This window comes from Tiliqua scincoides, chromosome 8 (genome assembly GCF_035046505.1).
Source record: "Tiliqua scincoides isolate rTilSci1 chromosome 8, rTilSci1.hap2, whole genome shotgun sequence".
Taxonomy (NCBI): Eukaryota; Metazoa; Chordata; class Lepidosauria; order Squamata; family Scincidae; genus Tiliqua; species Tiliqua scincoides.
In genome coordinates, this window is record NC_089828.1 from 51950885 (window position 1) to 51969403 (window position 18519).

The window sequence follows — 18519 nt, forward strand, 5'->3', positions numbered from 1 at the left end:
GCTGTCTTAAAAGTTGGATCTATTCCTAGATATAGCCATATGTCTTGCCACAGCTTCTCCCCACTGGGCCTCGTATCTGCTTAAGGCTGATTAGTTTCCCTTGTGAAACTCACCAGTGCAGCAAGCAAAAGCCAGAGTCCAGTTCCAGTCCACATATTCCAAGTAAACCAGTCCAATCAATGAGAGTTGCCAAATCAGAGTCCAGAGCCAATAAGCCGAGTTACAGTCAGAGGTCAAGTTCTAGGTAAGTCAGGGTATTTGAGTCACATTCCAAGGTCAATAAGCCCAGTTAGTCTTCTACCTCCAACCTGCACTCCTTCTACAACCCACCAACTACTTCCTCCAGGTGCTGTTTATATGCTCCCAGGTTCACTGTAGCCTCTAGTGGCTGCAGCTGTGCAGCACACCTCCAGCTACCACCTGGGCTTTAACCCTGCATTTACTTAGAGCAAGGGGCACTGTGGACACCACACACTACCTCCTCACCAGATCTTCCACTATTCCACTACACCATAGCATAGGTTTCCTCACAGGGTGGTTGTTTGAACCATTCACTCATGAGGCTCTGCCTTATCTCTGAAACTAGATGTGATAGGGCCAAATTGATGCCATTTTGGAAGCAGCATTCCAAATTCATATAAAACCACCATAAATTTTGGAAAAAGTTTTTCTGACCCTCCATTTCGCAGGCCTGTGTTATTGACTCCGTATTGCCCGGCAGGGAAAGCGGAGGTAGTGTGGTGGATTGCCTCAAGTCACTGCGGCTCAACAAATGGGATAGAGCAGGGGTGTCAAACTCATTTCATACAAGGGGCCAAACATTATCCATGATGCCTGCAGAGGGCCAAAAGTGATTATATCATGAGGCAGGAAGTGATGTCATTAAACGGGTCAGAACCAGAAATAAGCACTCTGTTCTCATGTAGGAACTCAGTAGCTGCAAATGACAGAAGATAAAATACACAGATCTTGATCATATTTCACGATATGGGAGAGCCCAATTATCATGTGGGCCACCCTTTTAGCAATGACAGCTCAGCATTGCTCAGCAGCTGAGAGCCCAAGGGCCAGATAAAAAGCTTCTGCGGGCCACATCCGGCCCCTGGGCCTTATGTTTGATACCCCTGGGATAGAGGGTTTTCTTGATCTGCAGCTTGGTGCAGGGTTGGCTCATCCATAAGGTGGACTGAGGTAGTCACCTCAGTCATTGGCGGAGGACATCCCCTCCCCAAACCATCCCCTCACCTCCACTGCTTCTCCTCCTCCTGCTCCCTGGAGATAGTCCAGTTCTCATCTTCTACTATGTCCCCCTCTTCTTTTCCAATCCATGGGGTGGGAGGAGGCCAATGAATCACCAGATAAACACAGAATTTAGCATGGTGCAAGAAGGTGAGCTGATCCTAACTTGGTCATGGACTGTGTATGGTTCAGTAGCAGAGCCTGTCCTTTGCATGCAAAAGGTCCCAGGTTCAGTCCCCAGCCACATCTCCAGTCACAGATCAGCCAGGTAGCAGAGAATGGGAAAGGCCTCTATCTGAGAGCCTGTAGAGTTCCCACAATTCTGGGTTAGATGGGCAAGTAGTCTAGCTAAGTACAAGGCAACTTCTTATCACTTTTGCTGCACTAGGGCCACCTTCTGCCTCTGGATTCCTAAATCAACTGCTGAGTCCCTGATCTGGACATGTAGACCTGCCCGACCAGTGTAAAGATGCAGGGCCTTGGCAGTGGTGGCTCCTAGTTGGTAGAATTTCTTTTCCCAGATAAACCCACCAAGAAAACTCCCTCATGACTTCCAGAAGGCTGCTTTCTCTTCAGGAGCAACCTTTACTTTTGCAAGATTTGAGTACATTTTTAGTTCTGTGACTTTGTTTTTAAAATATTATAAGTTAGATAGCTGTACAGTATTTGATTTTATGATTGGTGCAAGACTCTAAAGGCCAATTTGGCCATAGGCCATGGTATAAATTGTATATTTTATTTCAGTTGTTTTTTTTAAATCTGCATCCCTTTCCCAAGAAGTGGTATATATCATTTGCTCCTAGTTTATCCTCACAAAAGCTTTGTGAGGTAGGTTAGGCTGAAACACAGATTGGCCCAAAGTCATGTTGTCGGCCTCATAGCTGGGTGGAAGATTTGAACCCAGCTCTTTCTGGTCTGTCAAACACTATTGGAGAGACCCTGCAGTAAAGCGGTTAGTGTGTCAGACTACACCTAGGGAGACTTGGATTAAAATCTCCTCCCAACAGTGAAGCTGAACTTGGGCAAGTCTCCAACCTGTCAGTCCAACCTACCTGTTGTGAAGAGATGCATGCTGGCCTGAGCTGAAGGCAAGATACAAGTGCAATTAAAAATAGCTACACACCAGTTCTCAGTTTAATGAACAATCCTCCCCCATAATGACCCCACAGATAAAAAGCCATTTTAATTTTTATTCCCAAAGGCAAAGATTTGCAAAGGAAATTCCAAATGGAAGGGAGAGTTCTTTTTAAAAGAAGTTAGATATTCAGGAGGATGTTTGCTACACAGAATGATAGGTTGCTGGAAGGAATAATTAGTTGTGTGCTGTGTTTGAAAAGCTGGTGATGAATGGTAAAAATCAGAAAGTACTGAAGAGCATCCCGCATACATTGGTGAGGCTTTAGGCACCTGAGAGTTCAAGTCCCACTGAACACCTAGAGGATTGTGTTGCATGGTGACCCCGGACTCTTGTTATTGCTCAAACCACTGTTTTGTTCTTCATGGGGGGGGGGGGGGTATGACATCCCTGAGTTTTTGAAATTTACTTGTCAGTTCCATATGGTTTGAAACTGACACACTCTACTTAACTGAATTTTGGATTTAATCCCACCACTATTACCACCATATCCAATGAGCTTTTTGGAACTTTCCCTGTTCAGAGAGTACTATTTACAGTGGTTCATGGGGGGGGGGGAGAAATTTGGATAATTGAGGGACTGCACTATTTAGGTATGAAACAATGATGTTTTATTCTCAATATTGTTTCATAGTTTTGGATAATTTTTAATAACTTAAGGTTTAGTCCCTCAACACCCTTGCCCTATAAATTGGAAAGCATCTCTCAAGGAGGGTAGAGACCCAACTCAAGGGGGTTGGAAGGGCTTATGGGAAAAGCCTATGGAAAAGGAAAATGAATGAGAGACACACCCCCCCCCCCCCAATAAAAGGTTTATATTTAAATCCTGCCTGGAATGAAAGGGGAATGATCTTTCCAGTGCAATCTGAACTGAATGGAAAGGGAAGGAAGTGGCAGTGGGTGGGAGAGCAAGTTCTGGTCAAGGATACTCAGAATGGACATTCAGTAGTTGTTGGGAAAAGATGCCCAAGATGCACACAGACACCCTGCACTGGGCACCTGGTTTCCTTGGCTTGGGTGCCAAGTGTGTGTGTGTGTGTGTGTGTGTGAGAGAGAGAGAGAGAGAGAGAGAGAGAGAAGGTTGAAGTTGCTATGCACACTTACCTGGAAGTAAACCCCATTGACTACAGTGGTGCTTGCTTCTGAGTAAAGATGCATCGAATGTGCTTTAGGACTTGCAGTCCTAGACGGTACACACTTACCGCTTGAACTCAGTGGTATGATGACTTCATGACATGTATAAGGCTTGTGCTGTGTGGGTTTTTTGCAAACCAACCCATATTCAGGTTTCAGCCATAGTAATCCGAATTGAAACTGGTTCCCCTCTGAAATGCGATGGGGGTAGGAAAATCCCAAGGCCCAGAATTCAGTGTAAGAGTTGGTTGTCTTGTATTTGAACAAATCTTCGCGCCCTGTAGTGGCTGTGACCGACATCCCAAGTATTTCTACTTAATAGAGGTGTGTGGATGGCTCTGTCGGGCTCCTGCAACCTCTCCTTGTCTTACTAGAGCCGGTGGAGTAGCTAGAGGGGGTGCAAAGCACGGAGTTTTGCAGGGAACCTCACCGCGTCTTGCAAGTGGCCCTCCCCTTCCGATCCATTCCAGGCAGGGGCAGACTTCCTGCAAAATTCAGTGCTTTGCACCCCCTCTAGCTACGCCACTGACTGGAGCAGCCCTAAATGTGCCTACTCTGCAGTCAGTCCCTCCGTTTTCGATGCGTTCTGCTCCTAGGTAAAGGGGCGTAATGCGTCCAGGGACTGTTTGGAGGAGACTCGGCTTAACTGAGTTGTGGATCACACGGAATCGCTCCTGAAAAGACCCGATCCTGGACACACACACACTGTGTGTATCTAGAGGGGGGGGAGCTCTCCAAATGTTTAATAAGGGTATTAATTAAAGCCACTTTCGGAGAGTTTCCCTGCGTCTCCTCAAAGCAATGGGGATCGTGGCCTCTCTAGTTCACCTTCGTCATTTCATAGGTAAGGGCGGGGAAAAGAGTTTGGAGGCATCCGAGGACGGGCTTACTCGTGTGTAGGGAATGTAGGGAGCGCGGAAGGCGCATCCGTTGACCCCATGGGTGACTAGCCCCAAACTGTGCTTAGGATTGGAGGATGCGTGTTTGACAGGGACAGAGATCCGTGTCTTGCTCGTGTGGATGCTCTTATTTTCTTACGGGTGGATCCAGTGTCAGCAGGGGACGCTTTCCGAGGGGCGGCGACCCCCAGAGCCGTGAATCCCTGAAGCCCAAAGAGGGCGAGGCGAATGCTAGACCCCCTCCCCGTCTTTTGAAGCGGGCTCTGTGTGTAGCCCAGTGGGGGCTGCTCTTGGGTTAGTCGTCTCCCCCCTCCCCGACATATTACTTGCTGCTCTCCTTACTATAAAAACCAGGTGCCCCCCTCCCGCTTCCAGGGGACAATTGACCCACCCACTCCAACCCTGCAAAGGCCAGTGGGCCGCGGGCGGTGCCCTGTTCTCTCCACCCCAGTGGCGTAGCTGGAAGGGGTGCAAAGCGCTAAGTTTTGTAAGGAGACTCACCGCAGCGTGCCAGCGGCCTCTCCCGTTGGGAGATATTCCGGGCTGTGGGAGCAAAACCGAGGCGTACGCGGCCAGGCTCCCGGGCCAAACTTAGCGCTTCGCACCCCCTCTAGCTACGCCACTGGCTCCACCAGAAGGTTGTACAGACAACGAATAAACGAAGGCTGCCATCCTAGCCACGCTTACCGGAGAGTAAGCCCCATTGACTATAAAGGGGCTTACTTCTGAGTAGACATGCCTAGGATTGGGCTCTAAGAATCCTTCAGAGATGGTGCTTTTGCGCCGCTTTGCCGCCGCCCCCCCTCCCCAGGCACGGTTGCCCCATTGGGTGCAACGAGGCCCATTGATCAAGGTCAATGAATCCCCTTGATTCTTTGGAGGTTGCATGCAACGTGATTTACTCCGGAGTAAGTGGGCATGGAGGACTTAAGCACTGGTTGAGACTTAAGCTCCCCAACTGAAGTCAGTCTTAAAATCTCTTCTTCTCTGTGGCCAGATCGTAACCTCGCTTTTGTTAGAACCGGAGCCTGTGCATGTCTCCTCAGAAGTAAGTCCCATTGTGGTCAAAAAGGACGTACTCCCAGGAAAGTGTGGTCAGATTTGCAGAGGTTTGTGTTTGAAGTCACTGCGCGCCATCCTAAACACAGGGGTGCACGGACAGCATTTCAATGGAGTTTATTGCCCCACTGGTGTGCGTTGGACTGGGGCCAGTTTGAATGAATCCTTGCGATTATTCACTTGTCGATTCTAGTCGGAAGACCGAGAGGTTCTAGAGGTTCTGGAGCTCCCTTCTCTCCGCCTCAAATCTTATACGTGGGTGAGAGTTACTGAGTAGTGAAGAAAGGTGCTCTGCTCATGTTCAGAGACCTCTGGTTTTCAGGGACGAGTGCGAGACGTGGACTTGATTCGGGCTCAAGGCTTGGAGAGGGTTGGCCTCAGGTTCAAAAGCCATTTCTGCCCAACGTTGCATATACGCAACAGGGATCAAATGTGTACACCTGGGGGCTGGGCAGAAATGGGTTAAACCCTGCTGAAGCCCAAGTGTCTTGGAGATAGTTTTCCCCCCAATCAATTCCCATTGGAATCAATGGGACCTTCCAGGTCCTCAGTTCATAGTCTCTGTGTTTTTGTGGCCATTGGCTTTTAAAAGAGTGTTGGCTTAAGTGCTTCAAGGATCGCAACTAATAAAGTGCCATTTGTATCAGAAACCAAACCACTCTGGATCTTGGGAGACTAAGGACACAATCGTAACCAGGTCTACTCAGAAGTAAGTCCTATTTTGTTCAATGGGGCTTACTCTCAGGAAAGCGTGGTTAGGATTGCAATGTAGTAAGCCCCATTGAACAAAATAGGACTTACTTCTGTGTAGACCTGGTTAGGATTGTGCCCTAAGAGGGGCTGGAGATGTTAACGACCTTATAGGGCTAAAGAAACATTTGGATTATGAGCCTGGACCCTGCCCGGGTTTAACTCCTGAATCGGCGTCTCTTCACCCGTGTTGGACAGAAACGTGTTTGCACGTGTGAGGTGTTTGAAAATCTCCTTGGCGTGTAGAATGTGGGGTAGGGGTGGGATTATAAGGCAAGGAGCATCCTGCCCACCTGTGGCTTCTACAGTGGCGTAGCCAGAGGGGGTGCAAAGCACTAAGTTTTGCAGGCCCCTGAACGCTTTGCACCCCTTTTAGCTACGCCACCACCGCTGCGTTTGCTTCCCCAAACTCGATGGATCCCAGAGCCGCTTCAAAACGTTGACTCGAAGAAATCTATTCTGAAGGTATGCATGCGTTTCTATATAGGGCGACTTGGGAGTAAGGCTGATTGAACTCAGTGGAGACGTCCCTCCGAGGAAGCAGGCACTGGCTGGGAGAAGAAAAAGATGGGTAGTTAAAAATGGGATCTAGTGGATCGCAGGCGCAGCCTTTTTTAAGATGGATTTTCTTATTAAGACGGTGTATCTGAGGAGGAATCCGCTTCCTTCTTCAAGAGTACTAAGGCCCCGATCCTTAAGAGCAGTGGCGTCAATGGGACAGACTTAGAGCCCAATCCTAGGCACGTCTACTCAGAAGTCAGTCCCAATATAGTTAGTGGGGCTTGCTCCCAGGAAAGTGTGGGTAAGATTGCAGCCTTAGGGGAACAAAAACACACCGAGAGTCAACGCGGTTTTGCGCCTCTATTTCAGGAAAACCAAATGACAGCAATCCTGGCCAAGGAGCGAGCACTATGGAAATCGGGGTAGGGGGGTCCTAGTCCTCCCCTTGTGCTCCTCCTAAAAGCATTTCACTTGGAAAGACGTCCCACAGGTTTCGATGGAATTGAGGGCCCAATCCTATTCAACTTTCCTCCACGTAGCTGCAGTGTAGCCCCAAAGTAAGGGAACAACATTCCCTTCCCTTGAGGAGTCTCAGTGAGTACCCCCCCCCCCCAGTGCAGGATGCCACAGGCGCCCACTGGCACGCTGCATCAGTGCTGGAAAGTTGGGCAGGATTGGGCCCTGAATCTTTATGCCCAAGTAAGCGAGGGACCTGTGTATGCCATGGTTGCATTTTGCCACTGAGGGACCCGTGGGTGCCATTCATAGCCTGAGAGGGCCCAGAGCATCCCTTTTGAGGAGCTGATCTTGGAAGGCATAATTGGGGTCCAGCAACAGAGGCGAAGCGCTAGTCAATTTCAGGTGAAACTGACCAAACCTCTCCAAAGAGCCCTGCGCTGTCCATCAGCACCCTCCATCAGTCTCATTCTGTGCCTGGAGCTACTGGCTTTGCCTTCATCCAGCTCGTTCTGCTTTTGGGAAGAGCTTGCTGTGTGAAAGAGGAAAGGTGGGGCTGCCGGTGGAGAAATCTGGGGGTGGAGGGCGCCTGTCACCCATTTCCCCCCCCAAGCCCAGAGGCAAAGGGCTAAGCTAGTAAGAAAGAAAGGCGAGTTAGGCATCATCATCATCATTGGAAGGCAATTGCGTGACATGATCACTTCTGCTTAAAAGAGAATCCTGTACAGGCAGGTTTCAATCTACAACTCCAGTCTTAGTTGGAAGACCTGGACTCTAAGACCTGGACTTCAAGGGAAGGGAAGAGTTTCCATTGAAATCAATTGAACCACTGTGAGATTGACTGACTCGAAATGGAGAGGAGAGGAGGGAGAGGGCCAGGGAGAGAACTATAGGAGTTCGTACCTTCATGTTTACATTGAATATACTCTTACTCTATATAGGGAGAGAGATTTTATTATACTAAGAATGCATTAGATACAACACTATTGCACACATTTCTAAAATATAAAGACATTTATACTTACTGAGGTATTGTATGCTTGCACTGTTCCATGCACTTACTTGAGAGTAAATCCCATCTACATCAGTGTTTCCCAACCAGTAGTAGGGGAACCACAAGTGGTACTTGAGGTGGTGTCTGGGGGTACTCATAGGCCCCTTGGGCATCTGCCACTTGGCAGTGAGACCAGGAATCTAACACAACAAACAGCAGTAGGAGGGTCAGCTCAGCCCGGCAGGCAGAGCTCCAAAGCAGGCTTTTCTGCACTCAAAAAAGCCCTCCCATCCACTCTGAGCCTCTTACTGGTATTTGCCATGTCACACCTGGCCTCCCAACCTAGATGTAACTGGCAGAGACATCATCGTGGCCCCCAGTTACTTCCAGAGGTAATTCTAATAGGTGGAATATGTGAAGTGGTATGGCAGAGGATAAACATTGAGAAACACTGATCTGTATGTATTTTAATATATACTGCTAGCCACATTGGGGCCTCTAAAGAAAGGTGTTGTATAAATTGCATTATTGAAGTGGTTCTCAAACGTTTTAGCACCAGCACCCACCAGAAGTGATGTCATTTACCTGGAAGTGATGCCATGGAAGTGAAATCATCAAACAGGAAAATTTTTAAAACCCCCCCATATGACAAAATCAAATCAAAGTAAATTAAAAGTTTAAAATAAGTATGTTTAAAAATTTATTTAAAATAAAGAACACTCCTAATCCTTCCAAGTAGTTGCTGATCTGTTTATTTAAAAAATCCCCAAACATCCCAAAGACTGCATCAGGAGTGAGTGAGTGTGTGTGTGTGTGTGTGTGTGTGTGTGTGTGTGTGTGTGTCTCCCACCTTTCTATATTAAAATATTTCTAAATTAAAAAATATGTCTTGCTGGAGCTTGTACAGGTTTTTATCCAGATGTGGAACCTACTATGCTGAATAGGACTGATTCTCAATTAAATATGTAGAGAATTGCAACCCTTGGTGAAAGGACGGCAATCCCATTAATTGTAATGGAACCCGCATGCAGCTCAAATATAGCTATTGTTTACTCAGAAGTAAGTCCCACTCAGTTCAATGGAGCTTACTTCTGAGCCCCAAGTAAATGTGTGTAGGTTTTCCAGTCTTACTTGTAACTAAGCTGTTCATGGATTAAATGAGTAGGAATTACTTTTTGGCACCTATTGAAGAAAGTGTAAGTGTGGTTTAGGGTGCTTTACTCACAAGCAAGTGCATGGAGACTTGTGGAGACATCTAGGTACATAATGAGGAAGAGCTCTTTTATAAATTATAAAGAAGATCTCTTTATTAATGGATTCTAATTCTCTTTGTTCCTTCTGGAGCTTTCCAGATAGCTGGACTGGGACACAGTGAACATGGGATTGCATATTGTGCCAGTAGAAACTTGTCTGGTGGGGGAAAATAATGTGCATGTCTGATTGATTTAGAGAAGAGAGTGTTGTCTCTGGATGTGTCAGCTTGGCTGCGGGGGACTATTGATGTAGGTGACCCAGTGGGAGACTGGGAGTTGCACAGTTCCTCATGTGAGTCGGTCTTCATGGTAGATATGGAATATTGTAGAAGTGGTGGCAGCACCAGAATAAAACAGGGAACAAAGTGCATTTTAGAGATGGGGGGGCAAAATTTGCCCCCACATGTGAAGATGTTGGAAAGAAAAATAAGTGATTTCTATTCTGAATGTAAATTCAAGTGAGTATGGGGGGATGGACCATACAGTATCTCTATGACTGACAAAGGAGATCACTTTAAAACTTTTCTTTAGCCAGATGTTTGGGCTTCCACCTTCCTCAGGAACATACAGTTGTCATTTTGGATGAGCACCAAAAGCTAAGGGAACAGTTTGTAAAGAATGCAGAGAGTTGTGGAATTCTCAGCAAAGTAGCATATGCAAAAGAAACACACACACACCAGTCTATATGGATTCAGGAATTTGCTCATTCTTTTAACAGCCTTGGAGTAGATGGTTTCTCTGTAGGAAATGTTCCCAAGTTGGAAAAACTGCAGCCATCAGAATTAAAATGCTTTGCAGGAGGCTGTTTGGAGTTCTTTGTTGCAAACACTGATCTGTGGTTTCTCAATTGTGTAGAAGGCCTGTTTTTCCAGCATCTGGGCGTTTGCATGATAACCTATATTATGTTGTTGGATTTCAGTCCAGCAGCTCCCAGCTCTTTCCTGGCTCTTAAGGAGAGCTACAGCAGATCCCCTGCCATTGCCTTCTGCCAGCCTTCTATCTACATACGTGAATATTGAGAGCTGAAATAAAACCACCCATTGTCAATCTAGGATGGCATCACACTGAATCCAGCTGTTGCATCAGCTACATTGACCTTAGGAAAGTGGCCACCTTTCGAAGCAGAATAACTGGTAAAAGCATTTTTATTAAGCCATTTCTGCCCAACGTTGCATATACGCAACAGGGATCAAATGTGTACATCTGTGGGCTGGGCAGAAAAGAAAGCATCACTGCCAAGTCCAACACAGCCCAATATAAAAATCAGGTCTTCTATAGATTAATTATGGTGAATGGTAGACAAAATGTTAACACAGGGGTGTGTGTGTGTGCGCGCGCATGTTTCTACATTCTACATGTCCTTCAAAACCTAGTTTGAGCTGAAAATTCAGCAAGAAATAGATGGGGAAGAAGGAGGAGAGTCTAGAGTGGGTTTTGCTCATGTTCTCACTTATTATTTTAAGTAATTAATTTATAATTTGTAGAGCACCATCAATACCAATGGTGCTTTACACAGAGAGGGCAGGTCCCTGCCCCAAAGGGCTTACAGTCTAGACAGACACAAAGCAGCAACAGAGCAAGGGGACAAAAATAGCTGATAAGCAATTGCCTCATTCTAAAATAAAAGGTGCTGGGGCCTAGTTTTCTTCTGGCCATGAATGTGAAGGCTTAGTTGTGGTTACTCAGTGGTGATGACGGAAGGGCTACCTGTATGCGCTCAGGGTACCTCTGCTTGTTAATCAGTGAAATCTTATGCATGTCTACTGAGAAGAAAGTCTCACTGTGTTCAATGGAACTTACTCCCTGAGTGCATAGAACTGCAGCCTAAGACTGTGTATGTATGTCCCAGCATTGAAAATAGTTGTTGAGGTTGACATCTGGCTCCCTGAGTCCCTTTGTGTGTATTAACTGTGATGGGTCTATTCACTTGTGTTCAAGCTGCCCATATTCACATATGGGGTTTACTTCTGAGCAAATGTGCAGAGGCTTGTATTGTAAACACAGAAGTGTATGTTGGTGGCTTTCTAGGTGAAGTATCACACTGAGAAATGATGACAGGCTTGTGTCAGGATTCAAGCTTGGATAGTATGGATGCATATAGGTTAGTACCAGTCCATTTTGTGGGAGCGTGTGACTTGTGTGCATATGTGCTTTTGTGTTGGTGCGCTACAATGGATCTTCTTCCACTGCTATGTGATGCCCACTTCTCAGCATTGCTGGTCTCTAACCTCTCCCCCAAAACTGTCTGCTGTTTCTAACCTAGATTGTAATCTCTCTGGGCAGAGACTGTGTAAGCTTCATGTACTGTGCCGCACCTAACACTAGAAATTCACCTTCCAGTCTGGGGGGTGGGGGATCATATAGCCCCAATAGGTATGTTCAAGAGGACATGAAGTGGTACATAAAAGCTGTTCTGATATTTCTATGTCAGTGGTTATTTTATTTATTTATTATTTATTTATTTATTAAATTTATACCCCACCTTATCTCCCCAAAGGACATTATATTTAATACTGCATGAGATCTAGAAAGTAACTGAACTTACCTGCATTCAAGATGGAGTCAGGAAAAAAATGTAAACAAACTTCAAAATGATTTAGGGCGCAATCCTAACCCCCTTATGTCAGTGCTGGAAAGCACTGACATAAGGGCAATGCAGCTCTGAGGTAAGGGAACAAACATTCCCTTACTTTGAGGAGGCCTCCATGAGTGACACCCAACGGCAGGATGCAGCACATGCTCCATTGGCTGGAAAGCACTGCCAAAAGGGGTTCGGATTGCACCCTTAGTTAGCCTGAACATTTAACTAAGTTCACACTAATACATAATTGTTTAAGCCATTTCTGCCCAATGCTGCATATACGCAACAGAGATCAAATGTGTACACCTGTGAGCCAGGCAAAAATTGGTAACGCAATCCCTTGTATGTCTAAGCAGAAGTAAGTCCTATTGAGTTCAGTGGGATTTACTGTCAGGTAAGTGCATATAGGATTGCAGCCTTAAACTGATTTTATTGAATTGGACTGTCTTTCTCTTCTCTCATGTTATTGAATTTGTGTTTTTATTTTGCTTTTTTATTGTTCTTTCATGTTGGGAATCTTGTAAGAAAGAGATATTCCTTGTAAGAAAGCACAAATTCCTGAGATAAAATACATAGGTAAAATACAGTTTTGAACCGTTTGCACCTAGTTTTATCACTTATTATGGAATGGGTGTCCTGGGCTGTGTGAATAAAAAAGGAATCTGGTTTATCCTGTCTGTGTGCACTATTTGCTCTTCTGAAGTGCATGTGAACTCCACCTGCTGTTCAGTCTTTCCTGTTCGGAAGGGTGCATTTAATCGGCAGGAGTGGGACTTCTGTCTACTGATCTTTCTTTGGTAATGCTTATAAGAACACATATTCCACACTTGGAAGTACACTGTTGTGTGCTGCGTGTGTGCTGTGTGCTGTGCTAACACAACAGCGTGTTAATTCCACGCTATTGTGTACATTAATCTGTAGAGGTGATGGCACGTGAAGAAATACTTGGAATTGCCTACCTTTTTCATGGAAAAATGTATGTGTGTATAATGGAGCATTTGCTTATGCCTGTGTGTGTGTAAGTGGGTGGAGGCTGGTGTATATGCGGAGCAGATTCAGCAATGTGTAAGTTGGAACCAGGGGTTGGATCTAGATTTTGCGAGCTTGTCTCTGCAACCAATTGGATGACTGAGAATGCCAGCCTCTAGCAAAGTTAGAGAGTGTGTGTGTGGCAGCAACCATTCTGCCATTCCGATGAGCAGCATCAATTTAATTTGACACCTGCTTGGGTTCAAGCTGCATTAAAGAGAACCCCCATGCCACTCCCTCTCGCATGGCTGTCTTCTTCAGGACCTGACTGTGTCTTTATATGGTTCCAGGTAGGCGCCTGGCCTCTTTGGCTGACTAACCTTGGCGCCCAGACTCCCCTGCCCCTTCACAGCCTGATTGGTGAGCTGGTGTTTGCGTCAGAGACTGGCACACCCAGTTCTCCAATGGGCATCTCCATGGGAAAAAAATCCCCACTTTTTAAGAATTTTCATGATGTTTTTGAAAAAAATGAGAATTTGAGATTATTAAAAGTAAAACATACAAAATTGGGAATTTTTTGATAAATCCTTAGTGTATTATTTTTAAGGGCGATTAAAAAAAATTAAAATGCCAGTCTGCTCAAGCATGCTCTGCCTTGCCAAGAATGCACAAAGAGCTATTTTGGATAGAAGGATGTTCTTTTTCCCTCTCACACAATACCAGAACTAGGGGACATTCACTCAAATTAAGTGTTAGAACAGACAAAAGGAAAATATTTTTTACCCAGTGTGTCATTAGTCTGTGGAATTCCTTACCACAGGATGTGGTGATGGCATCTGGCCTAGATGCCTTTAAAAGGAGATTGGACAGATTTCTGCAGGAAAAGTCCACCAGTGGTTATAAGCAGTGAAAAGTACTTGCATGTAATTAGTTTGCGGAACTCCTTGCCACAGGATGTGGTGATGGCATCTGGCCTGGATGCCTTGAAAAGGGGACTGGACAGATTGATGGAGGAAAAGTCCATCACAGGTTACAAGCCATGATGGGTATGTGCAACCTCCTGATTTTAGAAGTAGGCTACCTCAGAATGCCGGATGTAAGGGAGGGCACCAGGATGTAGGTCTCTTGTCTTATGTGTTCCCTGAGATGTCTGGTTGGCAACCGTGAGATACAGGAGGCTGATGGGCCTTTGGCCTGATCCAGCGGGGCTCTTATGTTCTGAAAGGGAGAGGGAGAAATTTGGCATTTCACCATCTGAGTCCTATTCTTCATCTGTCTCCTTTTCTGTCTTAATGCTATCGAATCCTCTCGAGTTCTGTGCCAGACGCTATATCTCACCTGCTTTGTGCTCTGAAATATTAACATGCCACCAGGCTCTCTTTGTTGCTTCTCGGTCAACCCTTTGGAAGCTGTAAGCAGATTGTCTCCGGCCTCAGCTGTTCAGGCCAGCGCACTCCTCAGCTTCATGCACAAGTAAAGCATTGCCCCTTCTCAAGTCCTGATAATCCCATGACATGATACAAAATGAGGAAGGAGGGGAATCAAAATCCTGGCATGTATGTGCTTCTACTAGCCCTCCATACCATGCATACCTGTACTGTCTGAAATGAAGTGCAGGTTTTGCAAGATTTTTTACAGCACAGTCCTGTGCATGCCTATTCAGAAGTAATCCCTACTGTGTTCAGTGGGGGCTTACTCTCAGATAAGTGTGTACAGGATTACAGCCTCAACACAAGCCTATGCATGTTTACTCAGAAGTAAACCCAACTGAGTTCAGTGGGACTTACTCCCAGGTAAGTGTGGCTAGGATTGCAGGTTTAATCTGGAATAATGGAACGAATTGTAGCAGTGCACACTCTTTAATGCCCTGTTCTCCCTTAATTTATACTGTGTTTGGCATCATTGGGAATTTTGGGGCCACTTTCTAGAGACAGTTGGCATCCCTATGGCTCACCACTGATCCACGATGCGCCCAGGGTACATGGAAAAGGTGCAGCAGCTTGTCCTGGGATGCTGTGTGTTCCCATCCCATCCAAGCGACCTCTTGTCTCCAGTGTCTCTTTCTCCTTCTTCCCGGCAGGTGTGGTTCCAGAACCGGCGTTCCAAGGAAAGGCGCATGAAGCAACTCAGTGCACTGGGTGCCCGGAGGCATGCCTTCTTCCGCAGCCCCCGCCGCATGAGGCCACTGGTGGACCGCTTGGAGCCAGGCGAGCTCATCCCCAATGGGCCCTTCTCCTTCTATGGAGGTGGGTAGGGGTGTTACCAAAAAGGCTGTTTTATATTGGGGAAATAGTATATTAGCCTCTTGGAAACTCTTAGGATCGCAGGCTGAATAACAAGACAGCGTAAAGCAAAGAGATCCCTTGTCTAGCTTAAAGAGGAGACTGGGAGAAAGGTAACTTTCAATCAAAGGATTATATTTTTATTGCAAAAACACACAAAGGTAAACATAATACACATGGAGAATTGATAAGTATAGATTTCTAGTACTTGTGTCTAGTGTACCTAGCTTATGGTGGCTGCATGTGCTATGTATTTGGGTGCATCCGAAAAGGAATCAGAAACGGATAGGTTGTAGGGAAGTATTTTAGGGGTTCCTTAATCTGCTAAACCCAGTTTGCTAACTAAAGATGGGGGAAGAAGGGAGGAATAGATAGGGAAGAAGGGAAAGAGTTTTAGACGCAAGATATATTTACCTGTCCCGGGGAGCAGTTCGGAGAAGAGTCTTAGGAAGGGCCACTCCTGTGGGAGGGCAGCCAGAGAGAGAGCATGTGCTCGGAGCCTTCTCTTAAGGGGTTGTGTCTGACCTAGAATGACCCGGATGTGTCGTACACACAGGTACACGTGGAGTATGTAAAACAAAGGGTAGAGGGGTCCAGAAATCAGCTATCAGCAAAGCCTGACTCTGGGGAGGGGGGAGTAGCTTGCTTCCTGTTGCTACTGGATTTTGGAGTCAGGATGTGCTTGATTTAGTTAACAATAGGTGATAGACTTTGCTGCCAAGGTCCTCTTCCCTTAAGGTGTTTGCATATTCAGTGATTGACTTAAACAATAAAGACATTTCCAGTGTCTCTAGAGAAAATGAGTCTTTCCAGACTGAAGGTGGCCAACAACATAAGAAATGAGTAAGCTTATGATTTGACTCCTTTTGTGGCCTGTAAGAGAAGTTTTAGGCCTGCATTTTAGTCCAAAATACATAACCAGATATAAAAACACTACTTGGAAGGGAAAGGGGGATTTTCACGTAACAGGGGCACACATGGGTGTTTGGGGTGCACTCAAAGCATGCCCACAGCTGTGTCCAGGAGTAAGTTCTGTTGAGCTCCATGTGGCTTAGCTTCAATGGAAACTGTCGAAGGAGAGCATAAGATCATTGAAAAGAACTTTTACCACCCAATATTTCCAGGTTAAATGGATTGTGGTTAGAATGCCAGCCACATGATCAAGGCTCCCCATATACATAACCAGCCCATGTTCAGGCTAGAATCATCTTACCCTTGAGTAGTCTGGCTTGGTTTTGAAGGGTTTCTTCCAGTGGTTCCCAAACTTTTTAGCACTGGGACCCACTTTTTAAAATAACACTCTATGGGGACCCACCTAGGCTTACCAAATTTTTTTTTTAAAAGAAGATCTAGAAAGAAATGCTTTATTTATTTACAAGTAATAACCACCAGAAAAAAAGATCTTCAGACATTTATCTCCTTATATTTACACATGCTTGCAAACTGCAGGAGCTCAGCTCCTTGCAGGACAGTTAGCAGCTCTCTGATTTTTAAATAACTTAAGGGTTTTAAACAATTAGTTATCTTATCTTTCCAACACCCTTACTTGACCCCCAAAAATCAGGTCATGACCCACCAGTGGGCCCCGACCCACAGTTTGGGAATCACTGGTGTATTCAAATATGAATGATTGTGGGTTGCACTTACAGTTGTGGTTGCTAGTCTAGAGCAGCAATTTTCAACCTCTTTAAAAAGGCACACTGACAAGGCACTAAAATTGCCAAGGCATACCATCAGTATTTTTTTTGGTACAACTGACAAGGCACACTATACTGCTGGCAGGGGCTTAAATCCCTGATGGCCCTATTACTCAATGACCCTCCCCAAAACTCCCACGGCACACCTGCAGACCATTCGTGGCACAGCAATGTACCATGGTACAGTAGTTGAATATCATTGCTCAGTCCACTGTTACTTGGGATAGAACAACCATGGGAAGGTGACCAGAGTACCTCTGAACATGTGCAGGATGCTTTCCCTTCACCATGAAGTAGCTGCAGCTGCCCCAAATGCATCTGGAATTAGGATTAGGGCTTCTAGGCCTCAGATTGTAGCATATCTGAGGTTCTAAGGGTTGGTGGGGGGGCTATTCTGGATGCAGTGGATAGTGCCCAGAGATGAGGCTTTTCAGTGATGGTTCCTGGATAGCCTATACCAACCTTGTTCACTTTTCCAGGCCAGATGAAAATTACCTTATCCTCTAAGGCTTTAAAGGCCTTAGGGCCCAATCCTATCCAACTTTCCAGCTCCGATGTAGCCACAATGCAACCTCATGGTAAGGGAACACATGTTCCCATACCTCGAGAAGGTCCCAGGGACTTCCCCTCCACCACAGGATACAGTGCACACCCCACTGGCACAACTACACCAGCACTAGAAAATTGGATAGGATTGGGCCCTCAGTCAGCAAAAGTTAAGCATATCAGGGCCAGTTGTATAGTGAACTGAATATGTAGTTGGGCCCTGAGTAGCTGTATTTGGTGGTGTGAATGTTGATTTTATGGAAGCTTAGAAAAGTTGCAGAAAGGGGTCTTGGCCGCAGAGTCTGGCTACATAAGAATCTCTAGCTTTCTTTCCTCCTTTCTTAAAGCAAGTTTCTAGCTCTTATGTGCATCAAAGAAATGCTTTGAAGTACATGGGCAAAACCTGGTAAAAAAGGAACCAAAGATGGTGCTGAGTAAGTTCTAAGTGGTTGAAGGGGGTGAGGCTTCAGTGCCTTGTCTATCCCATGACTGGTGGATACAGCTTATGTTATGGGAAAGACGCCTCAATAGTTCAGACCAAAAGTTCATCTTGATCAGTTTCCTGCTTCCTACCATGGCTAGGGGTGTTTGAAACGGATTTTATTTTTTTGCAGATTTCATGATTTGAAAAGCAGAAAGTGGTGTTAGGTTTTTTTGTTCCAAGGTCTCATGTCAATTTCTCATTTTTATTAGTTTTAAACACTTTTAAAGTGTACTAGGTCGGTGATATAGATGATATAGTGTCCACAGATGCAGCCACGGTATTATTTCTGACTGGCAAAGTTATTTCTGGAAAATATCTTAAAACACCAAAATGCGATGTTTTGTGTTTTTATTTGGATATTTTAAACACAAAATGGCAGTGTTTTGTGTTTTTATGAGTTTTTTTAACACACACACACCCCCACCGCCACCACTCCTTACAATGGCAAACAAGACACAGCCAGTGAGCAGAGCATAGAGACAACAGCCCTCTGTTGTTGCTCGTCCCCAAGAGTTGGTTTTCAAAGGAAGATTGGGCAGG

General features: G+C 45.6%; 1 protein-coding gene across 1 annotated transcript in view; it reads left to right on the top strand.

Annotated features, from left to right (window-relative positions):
* The window catches only part of LHX1 (LIM homeobox 1), a 56323-nt gene that overhangs the window by 32525 nt on the left and 5279 nt on the right, over positions 1-18519 (top strand). The window contains exon 4 of the mRNA XM_066636160.1: positions 15051-15216. Coding sequence (XP_066492257.1) covers positions 15051-15216 — 166 coding nt within the window. The remainder of the gene's footprint in view (positions 1-15050; positions 15217-18519) is intronic.